At 45.3% G+C, this 20,815-nt stretch overlaps 3 protein-coding genes across 4 annotated transcripts; 2 read left to right on the top strand and 1 right to left on the bottom strand.

Moving 5' to 3' along the window:
• The first annotated feature begins 120 nt into the window (after positions 1–120).
• Positions 121–6,266, top strand: zdbf2 (zinc finger, DBF-type containing 2). The gene is made up of 11 exons (XM_033615848.2): positions 121–281; positions 938–1,037; positions 1,114–1,154; positions 1,241–1,271; positions 1,390–1,486; positions 1,572–1,729; positions 2,337–3,504; positions 3,598–3,723; positions 4,254–4,582; positions 4,676–4,832; positions 4,909–6,266. The coding sequence occupies exons 3-11, from the start codon at positions 1,133–1,135 to the stop codon at positions 5,788–5,790; spliced, it is 2,970 nt and encodes a 989-aa protein (XP_033471739.1). The 5' UTR covers positions 121–281; positions 938–1,037; positions 1,114–1,132; the 3' UTR covers positions 5,791–6,266.
• dytn (dystrotelin) lies at positions 5,584–16,966 on the bottom strand. 2 transcript variants are annotated; one of them, XM_033615884.2, is made up of 15 exons: positions 12,590–16,966; positions 12,442–12,473; positions 12,253–12,327; positions 11,505–11,691; positions 11,306–11,391; positions 11,126–11,205; positions 10,981–11,052; positions 10,743–10,906; positions 10,552–10,663; positions 10,310–10,443; positions 10,106–10,235; positions 9,963–10,015; positions 9,748–9,889; positions 7,882–8,335; positions 5,584–6,371 (listed from the first exon to the last, which is right to left on the bottom strand). In XM_033615884.2, exons 2-15 carry the CDS (start codon positions 12,458–12,460, stop codon positions 6,277–6,279), a joined length of 1,803 nt encoding a protein of 600 aa, XP_033471775.2. In that variant the 5' UTR covers positions 12,461–12,473; positions 12,590–16,966; the 3' UTR covers positions 5,584–6,276. The 2 variants fall into 2 exon arrangements, with proteins under 2 accessions (XP_033471775.2, XP_033471774.2); XM_033615883.2 differs by having other exon boundaries at positions 12,442–16,966.
• A 146-nt stretch (positions 16,967–17,112) lies between these two features.
• Positions 17,113–20,549, top strand: LOC117249994 (CD59 glycoprotein-like). Its single transcript, XM_033615929.2, has 5 exons — positions 17,113–17,258; positions 17,384–17,467; positions 17,765–17,866; positions 18,790–18,863; positions 20,071–20,549. Exons 2-5 carry the CDS (start codon positions 17,413–17,415, stop codon positions 20,191–20,193), a joined length of 354 nt encoding a protein of 117 aa, XP_033471820.1. The 5' UTR covers positions 17,113–17,258; positions 17,384–17,412; the 3' UTR covers positions 20,194–20,549.
• The last annotated feature ends 266 nt before the right edge of the window (positions 20,550–20,815 follow it).

Here is a 20,815-nt window from a genome sequence, read left to right as displayed (position 1 = left end):
TTCTGACAATAACATAATTGATAAACTGATCTATAATCAATAATCAGAGTGTGGTTTAAACTGATGGATGGATCGATCATAGCACCTTATAAACAGGGTGCAGTTCCGGGTGTGGCCGTTGGGCGCTGTTCTGCTGAAGTGTCTCAGACTCTTCCGGGGATCGAGCAACAGCAGAAGAAGAATCAGACCGGAAACTAAACAGAGCTGTGGAGCAGCGCGCGGAGGAAGAACACTTCAGTCTGCGCGAAAGTAAACAACAGAACAACAACAAACAGCTACAGGTAAACAAACCTATCGATTATCGATTGTTCGGCATCGGTTGCCCGAACTAGCCAATCAGCTTCTCCGTAGCTCAGCTTTCTCAGCATGCTAACAGCTAGCCGGCTGCTAACGCTAACAGCAGCCGTAACGGAGGAGACACGTCACCGCAGGCAGCGTCACCATGGTTACCGGGAGCCCCGGTTCGACCCGGTGTTAAACCCGAGTTTAACGAACCGGGCTTTAAACACCGAGCTGGTAGCGCCGCGGCTAGTTAGCTTCACACAGTCAGCCAATCAGAGCGCGAGTTGGAGCGTCAGCCGGGCAGAGCGGGGTGAAAGCTGTGCTCTGATTGGACCACGTCACAGATACAAGTAAATGAATGATCTTTGTCATTATAGTCCGGTTACGGTTAAATTAAAATAAATAAAATAATAATAACAAAACAGTTACAAATATTAATAATGAAAAAACAGTTACAATTAAATTTTAAATAAAAAACAAAAACAGAAAACAGTTCTAAAAAATAAGTTATAAAAACAGAATTTAAAATAAAATTAAATACAAAGTTAGTTAAAAAAAAAATCAAAGCTGTTTAATTAATTTTACAAATGTTATAAATGATAAATAACTTTAATGTTGTGAATGAAAGAATAAACAAAACAGCACCTGTCTCCAGGCTCATGGAGTCTCCACCTGAAACTCTCACCTGGTTACCGTTGGTTACAGCATGGAGCGCTCTGATTGGATGGATAACTCACTGACTGCACTGCCTCCAGGTGAGACATCATTAACATAATTAATGTTGCTAAATATTGAAGTTATAAATTATTAAAGATAGTAAATGTGTTTCAGATCTCCAGTCAGCAGCAGGATGTCACACCCTTCAGATGAAGGTAAAAACAAACACACACTCTGATGGTTTAATGTTTTATACTTCATTAACTACACTCACTGTGCTGTGTGTGTGTGTGTCTGTCAGGTGACCAGAGAAAGGCGGAGTCTACCAGCAGGTGAGTCCACCTGTATGGGAAGTCCAGATTCATCCCCTCACCAAACTCAGTTCAGTTTTCTCTCAGTCTGAATGAATGCATGATTGACGGATATTTTCCCCCTCCCTCTGTCTGACAGGATGTGGGCGGAGTCTCAGCCGGGTCCGTCCAGGTGTCAGCCCAGCAGACAGGGTTACTGTGGATACTGCAGAGTCCTCTACAGCAACCTGGAACAGGTACACCTGAGCTGCAGTCGTGTGACCTGAGCTGTCCACTCAGAAGTTAAGACTTGTTAACAATGTCATGCGTCTCCTCTCTCAGCACCTGTCCAGTCTCAGACACCTGGATTCTGTCCGGGCGTCCTCCCGAGGCTCAAGTACCGTCACCTCCGCCAGCAGCAGCAGAACCAAACTAACCCTGCTGGAGCGTTTCCTGCAGGACGTCCTGCAGCACCATCCGCACCGCTACAACGACCCCAGGTGACTAAATCAAACACACCTGCATTGCTACAGTGACCCCAGGTGACTAAAACAAACACACCTGCATTGCTACAATGACCCCAGGTGACTAAAATAAACACACCTGCATCGCTACAATGACCCCAGGTGACTGAAACAAACACACCTGCATTGCTACAATGACCCCAGGTGACTAAAACAAACACCTGCATCGCTACAATGACCCCAGGTGACTGAAACAAACACACCTGCATCGCTGCAACGACCCCAGGTGACTGAAACAAACACACCTGCATTGCTACAACAACCCCAGGTAACTAAAACAAACACACCTGCATCACTATGACGACCCCAGGTGACTGAAACAAACACACCTGCATTGCTGCAACGACCCCAGGTGACTGAAACAAACACACCTGCATCACTACGACGACCCCAGGTGACTGAAACAAACACACCTGCATCACTACAACGACCCCAGGTGACTGAAACAAACACACCTGCATTGCTGCAACGACCCCAGATGACTGAAACAAACACCTGCATCACTACAACGACCCCAGGTGACTGGAACAAACACACCTGTCTCTGTGTATGTTTGATTTGTTCATGTTTGTGTCTCCATCAGGCCGTCTCACGCCGACCTCCCGTCAGTCTCCGCCCCTCTGTTGCCGAGGGAGGAGCTTGATGATCTCTGTTTCTCTGATGATGACAGCCGATCGAAGGGCACCCGTGAGCAGCTGCCCAGCTCTGACGACGCCTCCTGCCAGCAGGCCAGTCAGAAGGAAGACAGGCTGTCTGCACCAATCAGAGAGCAGGAAGAAGGAGGAGCAGCTCCCACAGGGTACACACAGTCATCGCACCTACAGACCCCGCCCCCACAGTCTCAGGCCCTGCCCTCTGTCCACAGGAAGGCTCACAGGAAGACGGACAGAAGGAAAACCAGCGACTCCTCCACCTCCTTACCGTCACACCGAGGTCCAGATCCTGGTCAGCGATCTCCCACAGAGCTGAGGCCCTGCCCAGACCCTGGCCCCGGTCCAGGCCCCCGTCCAGGCCCCAGCCGAAGCCCCAGTCACCTACCCCCCTCACAGCTAAGGCCCTGCCCAGAACCCAGCCCCTGCCTAGGCTCAAGTCCAGACACAAGCCCAGGTCCCAGTCCATACCCTGGTCCAGACACCGGCCCAAGTCCTGGTCCCCGGGCTCACACACAGGTGAGGCCCTGCCCAGAACCCAGTCCTTGTCTAGACTCCAGTCCAGGTCCCAGTCTCAGTCCCCAGCCCCCCACACAGCTGAGGCCCAGCCCACAACCTGGTCCCAGTCTGGGCCCCAGTCCTTACCCAAGCCCTGTTCCCGGTCCAGGCCCTGGCCCAAGTCCTGGTCCCCGGCCCCACACACAGCTGATTCCATGCCCAGAACCCGGCCCTAGTCCAGGTCCTGGTTCCTGGCTCCCTAAACAGCTGAGGCCTTGCTCAGATTCTGGCCCAAGTGCAGGCCCTGGTCTAGGCCCTGGTCCCAGTCCACATCCTGGTCCCCGGCTCCCTATGCAGTTGAGGCCCTGCTTAGAACCCAGCCCTAGTCAAGGTGCTGGTCCTGGTCCCCGGCCCGCCACACAGCTGAGGCCCTGCCCAGATTCTGTCCCCAGTCCAGGCCCTGGTCAGGGTCCAGGCCCTGGACTGCGACCCCCCTCACAGCTGAGACCCTGGCTGAGCTGGCAGAAGGAGAGGAGGGAGGCTCTAAAAGAGGAGGCGTTCTCCTCGGACCACAGCGACTCTGTGGATCAGACCATCGAGGAGGTCCGTCAGTCTGTCAGTCTGTCACAGTCAGTCCTTTATCTTCAGCTGGTCCCCCAACCTTAATGGTACGTTTCTGTTTTTGTTGACCGTCAGGTTATCCAGAGATGTTGCCATGGCTTCAGTTCCCCTCCCTGCCAGCAGGAGGAAACAGACAGCTTCCACTTCAGCCTCCCTGCTTCCATGGAAACGCAGAGTGACAACTGGGACTCACCTGCCCAGGTACCTGTGTTCTGGCTGGAGGAGGGTGGAGTTGGTGACACACCTCAGTCACAGATTAAGCCTCTACACTGGCAACAGTCGAGGCTGTAGACATTATTATTTTGGGCCGTCCGTCCGCGCTGACCTTGTGAAAGCGGCATTTCAAGAACATTCAGATTTTGGCACAAACATCCTCCTCTTTACTCAGCGATGAATGGATTAGACTTTAGTGATCAAAGGTCAAGGTCACTGTGATCTTGCTATCGATTTCATAAATGCATTTTCTCAAGAAGGCCTTGAAGGAGTTTCCTCAAATTTGGCATAAACGTCCACATTGACTCAAGTATAAACTGTTTAGAACTTGGTGGTTCAAAGGTCAAGACCAGTGTGACCTCATCCATCCCATTATCATAAACGCAGAACTCATAAACATGGAATTTCTTCTAAATTGGCACAAATGTCCACTTGGAGTCAAGAATGAACTGATTAGACTTTGGTGGCAGGGTCACTGTGTGCAAGGTGGTAATTTTACCTTTCTCTTGGTTTCACAGCGAGGACAAACATTGAGCCAGGTGGAGGAGCAGGACCTGAGCCATCTGATGGACGTTCAGGTGGACCTGGAGGACCAGATGTACTCCTACCAGCTTGAGTCCGCCCTTCACAGCGATCGGCAAGCAAGGGGTGGGGCCAGACAGGAGCAGGGCATCTGGACTCTACCGATAGAGGAGGTCCTACCGGCCCCGCGACACATCCCAGAATCCTTCAGGGGGAAGACCTGGACCCAGATTGAACAAGAGGACGAGGAGAAGGTGGACAAACTGGTGCGACAGTTCAGACGGGGGAGATTCATCTGCTACTTTGACACCGAGTCTCTGGCCAGGTGTGACACAGACTCACCTGTACTGTCACTGGTAGAGTTGTTACTTTTAAAGTGACCAAACTTTTGTGTTTCTGCTGATGTCATCGCCACCAGGTACGGGAGGAGGAGCCAAAACAAGAAGAGCTGTGATGAGTCCAAGGAGGAGGAGCCAGACACTGATGTCCTGCCTCTGTTGGACCATGATGATGACTCAGCATACGTCAGGAGGAAGAGGAAGAGGCGGGCCTTCAGAGTGGCGTCCAGGTGTCAGGTGAGACCGGCGGACAGTTTTCAGTCAGTTTTTGTTGTTGTGATATCATCATCCGTCATCGCCTTTGTTTCTTCAGGTGGTCAAAGTCAGTCACAGCACTCAGACAGTCCAATTGGTTGTTCCTGCTATCCGTCAACCAGCCGCAGAGGCCCCGCCCACCAGTGTCCCTGTAGCCAATCAGGAAGCAGCAGAAAGGACTCCTGAGGTGTGGCGCTGTCTCCCTCCGTCGTACTCGAACATCGTTACACCTCTGCAGCCTCGCACCTCTCTGGTCTATCTGCTCTGCTCCCCCTCAGGCCCCGCCCCCACCTACACACCTTCACCAGGCTCCACCCCCAAACGCTGCAGGAAGAAGAGGCGTCCGCTGGACCTGCAGGGGTTAAAGGTCAAATACAAACAACTTCCTGTGAGGTTCTACGACACCAGCAGCAACCGCATCCTAAAAAACCTGCCCAAAGGCTTCCTGTGGCGACGGGGTTCCACCTCCAGCCCACCCCCGCCTTGTGTCCGTCAGCTGTTCAGGAGTCTGAGTCCAGATCTGAACGCTGACAGGCCACTGGGGGAGGGGGCCGCGGGGTCCTCCAGGGTCAAAGGTCAGAGGTCATCAGACTCACCCTACAGCCACGCCAGTTTCCTGCTGAGCACGCTCAGTAGGGACTCAGCACAAACTGACAAACAGGATGCAGCCGGGAGGCGGGGCAGGATTTCTCAAGACCCGCCCCCTCCACCTCCAAGCAGGTCAGAGCGGGGGAGGGGAGGGAAGAGGGACAGGACACGCCCCCCACCCTCCAAAAGAAGAACCAAGGCTCAGGCCACGCCCCCCCAGCCCAGGAGAGAAGGCCTGCGCCGGGCGGGACCCAGCAGGGGAGTCCCCAGCTCCACAGACCCGCCTCACCCCCCCTCACCCCGCCGGGGGAGGGCCCGGAGGGGGAGGGGCTGTGAGCGGGGACGAAGGTAGCAGGATACCTGTTCAGGTATCAGCCTCGTTTGTAAACTACAGAACGATGCCTTTACTCATCACTCAGAGGTCGGACGTCAGACGATCCACAACCGTGACTGTGGGTTTATAAACGAGGCTGCTGGACTTGACTTGATGTCGATATTAGAATAAAATCATCTGATCAATATCAAAGATCATTTTACATCTGTGTGCAGAAAAATACAAATGAACCTGTTTTTAAAACCTTATTCATAAGTTTTATTTTTTTATTTTATTTTTTCATGAAATCACAGAAAAGTAGAAATTATTTAAACATACAAAAAACCTGTGCACACAAATAGAAAATGAAACTAGAGTTTGATGAAATTATTTTATGATAATGTTGGCAGTTTGTGACACTAAACCTTTTCTTAAGGTGCTGTCCTTTGATCTTTTCTACCTTTACACTCGTCTTTATTTATATATCAACAATAAACAGCTTTTTGTAACCTGAACACAAAGTTGTCAGTGTGTGTCAGTTCTGACAGCGTCCACCAGGTGGTGTATCGAGTCTCCCACCTGGTCTGCAGCCTCCAGAAGCTCCTCCCTCTTGCTCTCACCTGAAGACAGGAAATTTAAAAACATGAATCAAAATGAACATAAGTTATTTAAACAAAGAAATCAGTAAATCAGCTTTTTTAGTTTGCAAGCTAGCTTTAAGCTAGCTATGCTATATTAATCTGGTGTTGGTTACATCGTAACATTAGGTGATAAAGTAATTTGATATGCTAGCCAACGGACATATCCACTCATAGTATTATGCTAGCCATATTGTTAGTGAGCAAGCCAAGTTAGCCAGCTAGATGTAACTAAGCTACACTGTATTGATCTGTTGGTCATTTTATAACGTTAACTGATTAAGTAATTTGACAAGCTAGTCGAAAAACATGTCCACTAAGTTAGTATTTTGCTAGCAATATTATTAGCAAGCAAGCCGAGTTAACTAGCTAACTTATTTAGCTACACCATATGGATCTAGTGTTAGTTGCTTCCTAACGTTAACTGAAAATGTAATTTGGCAAGCTAGCCATCAGACATAGTATTTTGGTAGCAATATTGTTACCAATCAAGCAAGCTACGGTTAGCCAGCTAGCTGTAAGTGAGGTGCGCTGCAGTGACCTGATGTCGGTTGCTACTTAAAGTAATGTGAAAATGGCAAGCTAGCTAATTTACCAGCCAGATTAGCTCCTGGAGTCTCATTTTTAAACATTGCGTATACATTAAACAAGGCCCGAAAGAGGCGTACACCACTTCCCACGCAACAGTTGTGATCTATAAAAACAGACTTGATGGGAGAAACTTTGACTTTGACCCATTACGAATATTTTGGAGACAGTAAATTGGTGATGCAGATAGTGAGGTGGAAGCCTGATTGTCGAAAGTGTTTTGGTTTTTGTCCTTTTTTTAGTATGGATCCTACGCTGTTTTATAAATGAGACCCCTGACGTTAATCTCTCAGGACAGTATTTTGCTAGCATTAGCTAGCTAGGAATTTGTCCGTGTTACAAACAAGTTAACGTTAGCTAACATTAGCAAGCTAAAACCACAATGTTAGAAATGTTTCACAGTGTTAGGATTTCTTTTCAGCATTGGGTGGCACCCAAATTGATGGATTTATGGTTTATCTTTAGCTAGCTAGCACACCCCATGGACTCTCTGCCACACTCTCCAGCGTTAGGTCACTATTTCTCTGGGAGGAGAGCGAGCAGTAGCTCCGATCTTAGCCATTGTGGCAAGTAAAATTCAGCCAGCCACAACCCCAGGATTCACAGCAGGGTCTAACGACAATGTTACAGCAGCAACAAAATGTTTGCTGATCCGGTGGGGATTCGGTCCGAGATCAGAGCCCCAGCACTCTCGTCCTGCTCCCGCTGAATTCGAGTTGCTACAGGGAGCTAAGTGAAGGTCCATCTCTGTGTGGATTCTGTGTTTAAGTGGTCGTTTGTGGACGTAAACGGACTCCATTTCTTAGTTAGCTAGTGTTGCACACTGTTAGCGTTGTAGCGGAGCCGAAGAGAGGAGAGACACATGGGAACATTACATCATCATTTAAATTCAACACTGACTCACCTGTCTGTCTCTGTCTCCATCTGTCTGTCTCCATCACAGTCTTCAGTCTCTCTACAGTCTCCTGCAGTAGCTCCTCTGGACTACACATCCCACAAGCCTCCTCTTCCTCTTCAGACAGACCGGTGTCCTCCTCCTGTGGCTCCGCCTCCTCCGCTCTGTCCTGTTGTACTAAAGGATGACAGAGAAACCAGCCACCTGCGGACTCCTCCTCTTCTTCCTCACAGTTGGTGTCATGTGTCAGAAGTGTGTCCTGGTGAATTGTGGGGGATGGAGTTTGTAGTTCTTCGCTCCACTCGTCTTCAGTCTTCAGCAGCACTTCGTCTTCCTCTTCTGTGTTTATCTCTGTGTCAGAAGTTGGTGTAAAGTTTGCTCTCTCCGTGTTCTCCATGTTCTCCTGGTCAAGGCTCTGTGGCGGGTTGTCCGTGCGTTCCTGGGCCTCCATCTTGTTCAGAGCCTGAAGAAGGACCAACATCATGAAATCGCAGTGTTAAAATGTTGCCATGAGCAGAGCGGAGCTGAAACAGGCGAGACTGAAGAGAAGAAGTTTATTGTTGTACCTTTTCCAGCAGAGGAGATGTTGTTTACAGCTCCTTTACCTCCAGGCTAACAGCTCCTTCACCTCCAGGCTAACAGCTCCTTCACCTCCAGGCTAACAGCTCCTTCACCTCCAGGCTAACAGCTCCTTCACCTCCAGGCTAACAACTCCTTTACCTCCAGGCTAACAACTCCTTTACCTCCAGGCTAACAGCTCCTTTACCTCCAGGCTAACAACTCCTTTACCTCCAGGCTAACAACTCCTTTACCTCCAGGCTAACAGCTCCTTTACCTCCAGGCTAACAACTCCTTTACCTCCAGGCTAACAACTCCTTTACCTCCAGGCTAACAGCTCCTTTACCTCCAGGCTAACAACTCCTTTACCTCCAGGCTAACAACTCCTTTACCTCCAGGCTAACAGCTCCTTTACCTCCAGGCTAACAACTCCTTCACCTCCAGGCTAACAGCTCCTTTACCTCCAGGCTAACAACTCCTTTACCTCCAGGCTAACAACTCCTTTACCTCCAGGCTAACAGCTCCTTCACCTCCAGGCTAACAGCTCCTTTACCTCCAGGCTAACAACTCCTTTACCTCCAGGCTAACAGCTCCTTTACCTCCAGGCTAACAACTCCTTTACCTCCAGGCTAACAGCTCCTTTACCTCCAGGCTAACAACTCCTTTACCTCCAGGCTAACAGCTCCTTTACCTCCAGGCTAACAACTCCTTCACCTCCAGGCTAACAACTCCTTCACCTCCAGGCTAACAACTCCTTTACCTCCAGGCTAACAACTCCTTCACCTCCAGGCTAACAACTCCTTTACCTCCAGGCTAACAACTCCTTCACCTCCAGGCTAACAGCTCCTTTACCTCCAGGCTAACAACTCCTTTACCTCCAGGCTAACAACTCCTTCACCTCCAGGCTAACAGCTCCTTTACCTCCAGGCTAACAACTCCTTTACCTCCAGGCTAACAGCTCCTTTACCTCCAGGCTAACAACTCCTTTACCTCCAGGCTAACAACTCCTTTACCTCCAGGCTAACAGCTCCTTTACCTCCAGGCTAACAACTCCTTTACCTCCAGGCTAACAACTCCTTTACCTCCAGGCTAACAGCTCCTTTACCTCCAGGCTAACAACTCCTTCACCTCCAGGCTAACAGCTCCTTTACCTCCAGGCTAACAGCTCCTTTACCTCCAGGCTAACAGCTCCTTCACCTCCAGGCTAACAGCTCCTTTACCTCCAGGCTAACAACTCCTTTACCTCCAGGCTAACAACTCCTTTACCTCCAGGCTAACAGCTCCTTTACCTCCATGCTGTTACCTGTGTGTATTTACCTGTGTGAGCGTGCTCTGCAGACGGAGGTTGTGTTCTCTCAGTGTTTCCATGGTAACCTCCATCTCGGAGCACCTGTCCTCCAGGATGCTCTGCTCTGATTGGACGGTGAGCCTCCACGCCTGCAGCTGCTGCTCCATCAGCCTGAAGAAGAAGAAGAAGAAGAAGATGAAGTGACTGCAGACCAGTCTGAGATGGTTTCATACTGGTGTCTTACCATTTGTCTCTCTGCAGGTTTCTGACCTCAGTGAGCAGAGCAGACGCCTTCAGCTGGTCATCAACAACAACATCAACAACAACACGTTATTATTATCATTATAAAACCAACAGTCTAACATCAGCCCACACTGAGCTAGTCACCTCCTGAGTCGGTGTCTCCTCGTCAGTCTGCAGAGCTTTGGATGAAAACGAGCAGGTAGGAGGTCGCGCCTGACCGTGACTGACGGCTGAGGCAGCCAGTCGTGTTGAGGCGTCAGAGGGGGGCGGAGCACTGAGAAACAAAAACTCTAATTACTTAAAGACAATCTTTAACAAGTATTGATGTCTGACCCCCACCTGCCTCACCTGTCCTGAGTCTGACCTGGCTCCGCCCACATCAGGACCCTCCTCCTGTCGACCTCTCTCTGAGTGTATTGCCGTGGCAACAGGGCGTGTCGAGCGCTGTGCACTAACGAGGAAAGAGACTCCTTCCAGGTGGGCTGACGGACAAACTCAAGATTAACGACGAGATCTCGGAGAACCTCTCTGTGCCTGTGTGATGTCACCTGTGTGATGTCATCTGTATGATGTCACCTGTGTGTTCATACCTGTGTGCAGAACTCAAGCACTGGGTGGTAAGTCTTGTGTTTCCTCGTTTGTCTGTCCGTCAGGAAGCAGCTCTGACACAGGTGGACGTTCACACACTTCATGCAGCGATACCTGAACACACTCTGATATATGACACCACTGGTTTAACGGAATTACTTTGTGACGTTCTGATTGGACGCTGTCGGCTCACCTGAGTCCCGTGATGGGCAGGGTCTTGCAGGTGTGGCAGCGGACAGTGTGACTGACACTCTGACTGACGGACAGGCGATACAAAGTGGGTAACCATAGCAACAGGCGTGGCTCATTCTGCAGCCACGCCAACACGTGTTCTTCAGTGGCCTTTGGCGTCAGCACCTGTAGGCACGCGCAGGTGGTCAGTGTGTCGCCACGACGTCCACCCATCACCTGCAGCCAATCTGTGTACTCACCCCGTTAAAACACGACCTCACTGCCGCCTCCACTTCACCAAACACTCCCTCCTCCTGCACCGCCGCAGGGACCTGACCACACAGGTGTTAGTGAGACAGAGGAGGAGAGGGGCATGCTGGGAAATGTAGTGTGTACTGTGTTTACCTGGCTGAGGTCCTGCAGCACAGACCTGACTCCAGACCTGCTGACAGATCCTGAACCGTCCCCGGCAACACGGACCACAGCTGCACACACACAACCACACGCTCTTATTCTGAAGGAAACACTGTTCCTAACTACAGTGACCATGACCTGTGTGTTTTATTTTGAAGGAGACAGCCTCACCTCTGTATTTTCCCAACAGAGTTTCAGCTGACAGAGCGATGAGAGATGTTTGAAGAGACACCGCTGATATGAAACCAGACTGAGTCCTGAAACACAAACACATGTTTACTCTTATAAACATATAAACAAACAGAAATAAACATATAACATTAAATAATAAACATAAACACAAGTTTAGGTGTGCGTGTAAAACTCTGACCGGTCGTTGAGTTTGAACATCAGACTGCACGTCTCCTCTGGAGCCGCCACCGTCACATGACCCGGAACGTCCTGTGACACACTGTGGAACATCCTGTCCAGAGTCTGGGTCACTTCCTGCCGGTTCAGCTCCACTTCCTGCTGTGAGTGGAGGGCTGCCGTGATGTGTCGAACGGTCACCACGTCCACTGGAAACATAGTAACATAAACAATAAACACACAATCAAACATAAAGAAACACAAAGAAACAAGAACAAGAAATAAACAAACCATAAACAAAAAAACAAACACAAACAAGCAACATAAACACAAATAACACGTAAACAAACATTAACAAACCCATAAATACCTAAACAACAAATAACCATATAAACAAACACAGAAACATGAACAAATAAACACACAAACAAGTAAACAAACATATACACACAAACAACATTGACAAATAAAAACATAAAAAATGTAAAAAAACAAACACAAAGAAACAACAAATTAATAAACACATATATCAACAAACACAAATAAACACAAACACCATAAACACAAAGAAACAACATCAACAAATAAACACATAAACAAACGCATAAACATAAAAACACAGATGAAACAATGAACAAATATAAACACACAAACACATTTAATAAACAAACAAACACATGATGTGTCAAACAGGCACCACCAAACTGGAAACATGTAAACAAACAGGTAAACAAAGTAGTTTGTGTAGAATAACACCACAAATAACTGACGGTGACAGAGTCTCTGCAGAGACAGGAGCTTCATGGCCACTCTGTAGATGGACGGGCGGATTTCATTCAGTCCCTCTGAAACAAATAAACATCAAGTAAAACATAAAGGAAACAACAGACCAACAACAAAAACAACAACAGGATGTCAGACAGATACAGAAAGACAAACACAGGAGAAGAAGAGTTTACCGATGCTGTCCAGATCCATGACGAGTTTCAGTCTGAAATCACAAGGTAACGCCAGGACAAATAATGACATCATCATTAATCAATAATCAATCAATAAACAAATAAATAAATGTGTGTTTGTGTTGTTGTTGTGAGACTTTGAACTCACCCTCAGCCTGTCGGAGTTTCCTCTGTCAGAGACACAAAGTCAAGCTGCTGAATTATGAATGAAGGCTTCAGGCTTCTCACCTGTCAGCACCGCTCACCTGCTGTCTGTAGACCAATCAGCTGCCGGCACAGTTTCGACATCACCGGCTGAACTCGGCTTTCCTCTGAGAGCAGCTTTATCACCTCTGCCCTCACTTTAAATGTCGTGAAATTAAAATTAAACATCCAGTTATTAAAGAAAAAAAGAGACAGTGTGGAGCTTTCAATAATAATAACAATAATAATAATATTTCCAACGTGTGGAGGCTGTTAGCAAGAGACATTAATTAATAAAGATCACAGTGATCAAATAAAGATAAGTAGAGTCACTACTTCACTGCATGACATCAGCAAGCTGAAGAAATATTTAGATTAACATTTCACTGGGAACAAAAAGACGACCTCAGGGAAACCGTTTACACGAATCATATTTTGAGCCCTGAAAATGTTGTTAGTATTAAATATTCACAATGAAACAAGTTAAATATGTTATTATTGTCTGAGTGACCTTTGACCTCTGTGACCTCAGACAACTGATGTTATTTCCATATTTATTCTACAAAACATATTTAACACATTATTTTGTTTTGTGTTCCAGTATTTATGTTGTTTAAACCTAGATACGTTTACGCAAATATACACAAAACAACCTCAAAGGTACACTGTAGGACCACAGAGACATAAGCCGTCAACAAGAGAAACAAAACAACCACAAAGAGACACAAAACAACCTCAAAGAGACACAAAAAAACCTCAAAGAGACATAAAAAACCTTTAAAGAGACAGAAAACAACCACAAAGAGACACAAAATAACCTCAAAGAGACAGAAAACAACCATGAGACACAAAACAACCTCAAAGAGACACAAAACAACCACAAAGAGACACTGTAGGACCACAGAGACATAAGCCGTCAACAAGAGAAACAAAACAACCACAAAGAGACACAGAACAACCTCAAAGAGACACAAAAAAACCTCAAAGAGACATAAAAAACCTTTAGAGACAGAAAACAACCACAAAGAGACACAAAATAACCTCAAAGAGACAGAAAACAACCACGAGACACAAAACAACCTCAAAGAGACACAAAACAACCACAAAGAGACAAAAAAACTCAGAGACATAAAAAAACCTTTAAAGAGACACAAAACAACCGCAAAGAGACACAAAACAACCTCAAAGGTACACTGTAGGACCACAGAGACATAAGCCGTCAACAAGAGACACAAAACAACCACAACGAAACACAAGGTAACCACAAAGAGATACAAAACAACCTCAAAGAGACGGAAAACAACCACAAAGAGACACAGAACAACTACAAAGAGACACAAAACAACCTCAAAGAGATGGAAAACAACCACAAAGAGACACAAAACAACCTCAAAGAGACAGAAAACAACCACAAAGAGACAGAAAACAACCTCAAAGAGACACAAAACAACCTCAAAGAGACAGAAAACAACCACAAAGAGACAGAAAACAACCTCAAAGAAACACAAAACAACCACAAAGAGACACAAAACAACCTCAAAGAGACACAAAACAACCACAGACACAAAACAACCTCAAAGAGACACAAAACAACAACAAAGAGATACTGAGAGTCACTAAATGACTTCACTGTATGACGTAAACCAGCTTTGAAATTTTACATTTCACTGGTTGAAGAAAAAGACGTGGACTCAAGGTCTGATATGAATGAATATTTAATGAGGGTGGTCTGATGATGATGATGATGATGATGATTTCACTGGTTAAAGAAAAATAGGACATCATGGAAACAGCTTAAATAAGAATATTTAAATATTCATGTTGAAGCCAGTTAAAGTTTAAATATATGTCATTATTAAGTGAGTGACCTTTGACCTCTGTGACCTCAGACAGCTGATGTTTGTTTCCATATTGAGTCCATGATGATTTGGTTTCATGTATTTTCTGTGTGTGAGATGAAGATGGTGTGTGAAGGAAGTGGAGTGAGCGGCGACTTGAAATGAATAGTTAATGAGCGTGGTGTGATGACGGCGTTTGAATGCAGCCGCTGTGTTTGGAGCTGCCGTCTGTGTCTTGTATCTCCTCTGCTCTTTGTCTCTCTGCAGACTGAGGCCGATTGTTTGTGTGTGAGCGCTCTTTGTCTCTGGGTCGTTCCAGGACAAAACACTGACGCTTTATTCTGCTGCACTGAGATAAATGCTCCAACACAGCGCCTCTCATCCACCACCATCATCACATCATCGCATCATCAGCGAGGTGAGGCCACGCTCCCACTCTCAGTAAACACTGAGTGTCATCAGGCCTGCGGGTCGTACACCACAGCGCTGGACACGTTAGCATGTCGACCTGATGGTGGCGCTGAATATAAAGTCAGTGCAGTTACTGAAGGTCAGTCTGAGGGGAACACGAATATCGACGCACGTCTCATCACAGCCCTTCCAGGAAGAGTTCAGACATTCAGTCAAAGCTACAGAGCGAAAGGTTCCAGACTCAGATACACAGAGACGCTAGAGGATGCACACGACTGCAACAAGACTCAAAGAAAAAACCGCAGAGACAGAAGGCAACGACAACGTGATGCGAAATGACCAAAGGCCATGAAAAACAACCACCAAAGTAAACAAGACCACAGATGACGACCAAGAGACACAAAACAACCACAGCATGAAGACACACACACGTAAAGTGATGACAAATATGGATTTAATAAAGCCCTGGAGGGTGGGAGTGGATGAACCCGGTTAAAGAGTACCCGTCCGGACGGGACGCTCTAAAACTAAAGCGAGCGCGCCCGCAAGGAGGCAGGGATCATTTCATTGGTCAACCATAAACCTGGTGTTCTGTTGGTTGGGGGATTTTGACAGGGTTGTTACACAAAAAAATTCAAGCGACAACATGGTATCTGAGTGCGAGCAGAAACAGAGTAGATCCAAGTGCAAGCAGAGGCTATTTGAGTGCGAGGACAGGGTTTGAGGGACAATAATATAAAATCTGAACGTGAAATCAATAAATAATGCTCTCTATTATCTCGATTTACCACTCTCTTGAATAAAGATAGGGATAAAGCTCCATACAAAGAGACAGAAAATACTACAAAGAGATGCAAAGCAACCCCCCAAAAGAAACTAAACGAACACAGAGACGCACAACAACCACAAACAGACACAAAACGACTACAAAGAGACGCAAAACGACCACAAAATGACCACAAAGAGATGCCAACGATTACAAAGATACGCAAACTACGACAAAGAGACGCAAAACAACCACAAACAGACACAAAACGACCACAAAGAGATGCAAACAACTACAGACACAAAACGACTACAAAGAGACACAAAACAACCACAAAAAGATACAAAATGACCACAAAGTGAGTACAAAGAGATGCAAACGACCACAGAAACAAACAACTACAAAGAGATGCAAAACAACTACAAAGAGACACAAAGCTACTAAAAAGAGACAAACAACAAAGATACGCAAATGACTACAAAGAGATACAAATGACTACAAAGAGACACAAAACGACTACAAAGAAACGCAAAACAACTACAAAGAGACACAAATGACTACAAAGAGATACAAATGACTACAAAGAGACACAAAACAACTACAAAGAGACGCAAAGCTAATAAAAAGAGACAAACAACAAAGATACGCAAATGACTACAAAGAGATACAAATGACTACAAAGACACAAAACGACTACAAAGAAACACAAAACAACTACAAAGAGACACAAATGACTACAAAGAGATACAAATGACTACACAGAGACACAAAACGACCACAAAGTCGCAAAACAACACAAAACAACTACTAACAGGCACAAAACGACTACAAAGAGACACAAAATGACCACAAAGAGATGCAAACAACTACAAACAGACGCAAAACTACAGACACAAAACGGCTACACAGAGACACAAAATGACCACAAAGCCGCAAAACAACACAAAACAACTACTAACAGGCACAAAACGACTACAAAGAGACGCAAAACAACTACAAACAGACGCAAAGCTACTAAAAAGAGACAAACAACAAAAATACGCAAACGACTACAAAAAGATACAAATTACTACAAAGAGACAAAATGACTACAAAGAAACGCAAAACAACTACAAAGAGACACAAATGACTACAAAGAGACACAAAACAACCACAAAGTCGCAAAACAACACAAAACAACTATTAACAGGCACAAAACGACTACAGAGACACAAAATGACCACAAAGAGATGTAAACAACTACAAACAGACGCAAAACTACAGACACAAAACGGCTACAAAGAGACACAAACACCAACTAAAGTAAACAAACAACCACAGAGACATAAATCAGGACTGAACTGAGCAGAGGACTCAGAGGGGTCCAGATTCACAGTGTTTCACAGTTTTTCATGGTGTTTTATTTCCTCTCAAATTAAAAATGACAACAGTCGAATAAAAACAGAAAACAATGACACTTATTGAGACCCACAGGCTCCTCCCAGGGGGCGTGGCCTTCCCGCTCCACTCAGCTGTCAGTCAAAGTCGGAGCCACCACTCGCTGTCTCCTCTCCTCAACAACAAACAACAAAAGTACTGCTGAAGTGCAGTATCACTGCTGCTGCTGCTGCTGCTGCTGGGTGAGTACACACTGTACACACTGTACACACTCTGCTGCTCACACTCCGGTCTGTCAGCGAAACATTTGTTCACTGGTTTTGTCTCCACATGAATTAATGTGCTGGGTTGGACTGTGGGAGTCCAGGTGAGTGTGCAAGCCGTGCCGAGGTGAAGATGAAGCGCTCCCTGGGGATCTGTCTGGTGATCTGCTCCGCTCTGATCGGACTGGGTACGTTTGATTCTCTGGATTTAACTGTGACAGTTTGCTCTGGAACTGGTTTCATCTCATCGATCCAGAAAAACATGAATTAAGAAATTAAATAATTTGTAGTTTTCATTTTAATCTTGATCTTTGATTTTAAAACTCGCTGGCTAAATAATTAAAGGTCGCAGTTTGTGTTTATAAAAGATCAAAGATAAACTGGTGGAGCTCTGTTTACTGATGGCTGAAGTATGGTATCATCGGACCATCAGGTCCCACACACGGCCGAGGTTCACGACCCTGCTGATGTGTTGTGTGTTTCAGGATCGGCCATCCGGTGTTACAGCTGTAAGGACTACACAGCCAGCTGCACCAAACAACGAGAGTGTAGCTATGACGACGCCTGTCTCACACTCACCGAGAGAGGTACCTGCACACCTGCACCACGACCACCAGAACACAGAACGCCGTGTCTCAATAAATCAATAAGTAGATAATGGACGCAGACACTGTGACGTCACGCATTAGTCTGTGGACTGCCATTTTGAAGCTGAGTTCAGCATTTTGGGCGTCACCATCTTGGATTTTTGGAGCCATAAGTGACCATATTTGGAAGAGAGGGTGGCGATTACGCTAGCTTGGTTAGCATGGCTCATTTACAGCTATGGTTAACTTTGATCATGCTAATGTTAACTTTAGCTCCTGAAGAACAGACTGTGAAAACAAAATGTAGTTACAGAACAAGTGAGCATCCGACTGCTTAGAGGGTCTTTTAGTTCAACCAAACACTGCACGACTTTTTAGGGGACCAAAACAATGAGGTCAATGATATAAAAGTTCAGCCCCCGTAGAGTTCTCATGAAACGACCACAAGGATGCAAAAACCAACCACAAAGAGACAAGAAACATACTGAAAGAGATGCAAAACGACTGGATTCCAAATGACGCAGAACATTTCAAAAATGATAACAAAGACACGTGAAATGACCGCAAAGAAAAACAAAATGACCACAGCGACGTCACACTTTGGTCTCTTATTTTGAAGTGGAGTTTGACATTTCGGCATCACCGTCTTGGATGTTTGAAACCAGAAGTGACCATATTTGGAAGAGAGGGTGGCAGTAACGCCAATGCTAGCTGCTAGCTTGGTTAACATGGTTAGCATGGTTCATTTACGGCTATGGTTAACTTTGCAAATGCTAATGCTAATTAGCATTAGCAAACAGTAAAAAACAGACTTAAAACAGTGACAACAAAACGTACTTACAGGAAAACATCAGTCCATCAGATCTGAAACAGTCTGAGCTTCAGGGTTCTACTGACGTTCTACTGTCTCTGTTGTTCTGCAGGTGGAATGACTTACCGTCAGTGTCTGAAGTACTCAGACTGTGAGTACGGCCGACTGTCCCAAATGTTCCCCCAGGTGACTCTACTTTATTCTACTTTAAATCACGTCATTCTACTTTATTTCATTCTACCATACTTTATTCTACTCTACACTACTTTACTCTACTTTATTCTACTTTACATTATTCTACTCTACTTTATTCTACTTTACTCTACTTTATTCTACTTTACATTATTCTACTCTACTTTATTCTACTTTACTCTACTTTATTCTACTTTAAATCACGTTATTCTACTTTATTTTATTCTACCATACTTTATTCTACTCTACACTACTTTACTTTATTCTACTTTACATTATTGTACTCTACTTTATTCTACTTTACTTTATTCTACATTATTGTACTCTACTTTATTCTACTTTAAATTACTTTATTCTACTTTTTATTCTTCCGTACTTTATTCCACTTTACCTAATGCTACTTTATTCTACTCTACTTTATTCTACTCTACACTACTCTTCTTTATTCTACTTTACCTAATGCGTCTTTACTTAATTCTACTGCACTTTATTCTACTTTACTTCACTGCACTTAATTCTATTTTATTTCATTCTACCCTAATTTATTCTACTTTACCTAATGCCACTTTACTTTCTTCTACTCTACTGTACTTTATTCCAGTTTTACACCATTCTACTTTACCACTACTCTAGTCTACTTTATTTTATTCTACCCTACTGTACTTTATTCTGCTTTACTTCACTGCACTTAATTCTACTTTATTTCATTCTACCCTAATTTATTCTACTTTACCTAATGCCACTTTACTTTCTTCTACTCTACTGTACTGTACTTTATTCCAGTTTTACACCATTCTACTTTACCACTACTCTATTCTACTTTATTTTATTCTACTCTACTGTACTTTATTCTACTTCACACCATTCTGCTATTCTACTTTACCTAAGGCCACTTTAATTTATGCTACTTTACTTTATTATACTCTATTCTACCATAGCCTCCTCAACTCTACATTATTCTATAGACTTTATTCCACTCTACTTTATTCTACTGTATTGATCAGCACCTTTAACTCCTGTTTCCAAAGAAATAAACTTTACTTCTTAGAGAAGACAAGTGTTTGACTCACATGAAGTGTCCTGGACCTGGACTCAGGTGCAATTGGACTCAGGTGGTCCTGGAGAGATATGTGGAGATGATAACATGTTGACGAGTCGTTCCACCTGATCACTGATCAATAACCATATCAATCTTTTCCAGGTCTCCAGTTTCACCTTCAAGTGCTGCAACTCAGATCTGTGTAACTCCGCCCCCTCCTCTGCATCGATGTCTGTGATTGGTCTTCTGGCCTCAGCGGCAGTCATGTGGTGGTGTGTCCACTGAAGAGCCGCCCTGTGGCCGAAACATGTAACAACAGCTTCTCTAACAGTCGATCAAAGATCAATACATCCAGTCACCTAATCAATACACCCAGTCATCTGATCAATATCTATCTGTAAAGACAGATTCAGGTGCTGATCGATCGATCATTAGAAGCTTTAACTGATCATTTATACACTGTAAAGAATCTACTGATCAGGTTAATTTGATCGATCAATAAGACGTTTCCATGGTAACACAGCTGTTGACAGGAAGCTGCCCCTCTAACCACAGACCCTTTCAAAATAAAGTGTAACTGAAAACGATCTGAAGTTGCTTCATTAACTGTCAGTTTAATCAATAAACAGTGACGAACCCTACGACTCTGTCTCATTCATTGATTTTTGATTGGCTGGAAGTGGACATGGTCCCGTTTCTGGGGGGTTTCTGACATGTTCTCCCCGTGTCAGCGTGGGTTTCCTCCAGGTCTTAAAGGTCTTTGAGAGTGTAGAATACAATCAACTGAGTAGTAGACAAAGTGAATGTTCTTACTCCATCACAGTATGGCTTTAGGAAAAACTGTACGGCAGTTACTGATCTTGTTGAAAAGATTAATGACACATTACATCACTATGGTGTCAGAGGT

This window comes from Epinephelus lanceolatus, chromosome 24 (assembly GCF_041903045.1).
Source record: "Epinephelus lanceolatus isolate andai-2023 chromosome 24, ASM4190304v1, whole genome shotgun sequence".
Lineage (NCBI taxonomy): Eukaryota > Metazoa > Chordata > Actinopteri > Perciformes > Serranidae > Epinephelus > Epinephelus lanceolatus.
Note: the sequence above shows the minus strand (reverse complement) of the source record. Positions and strands in the feature narration are given on the sequence as shown.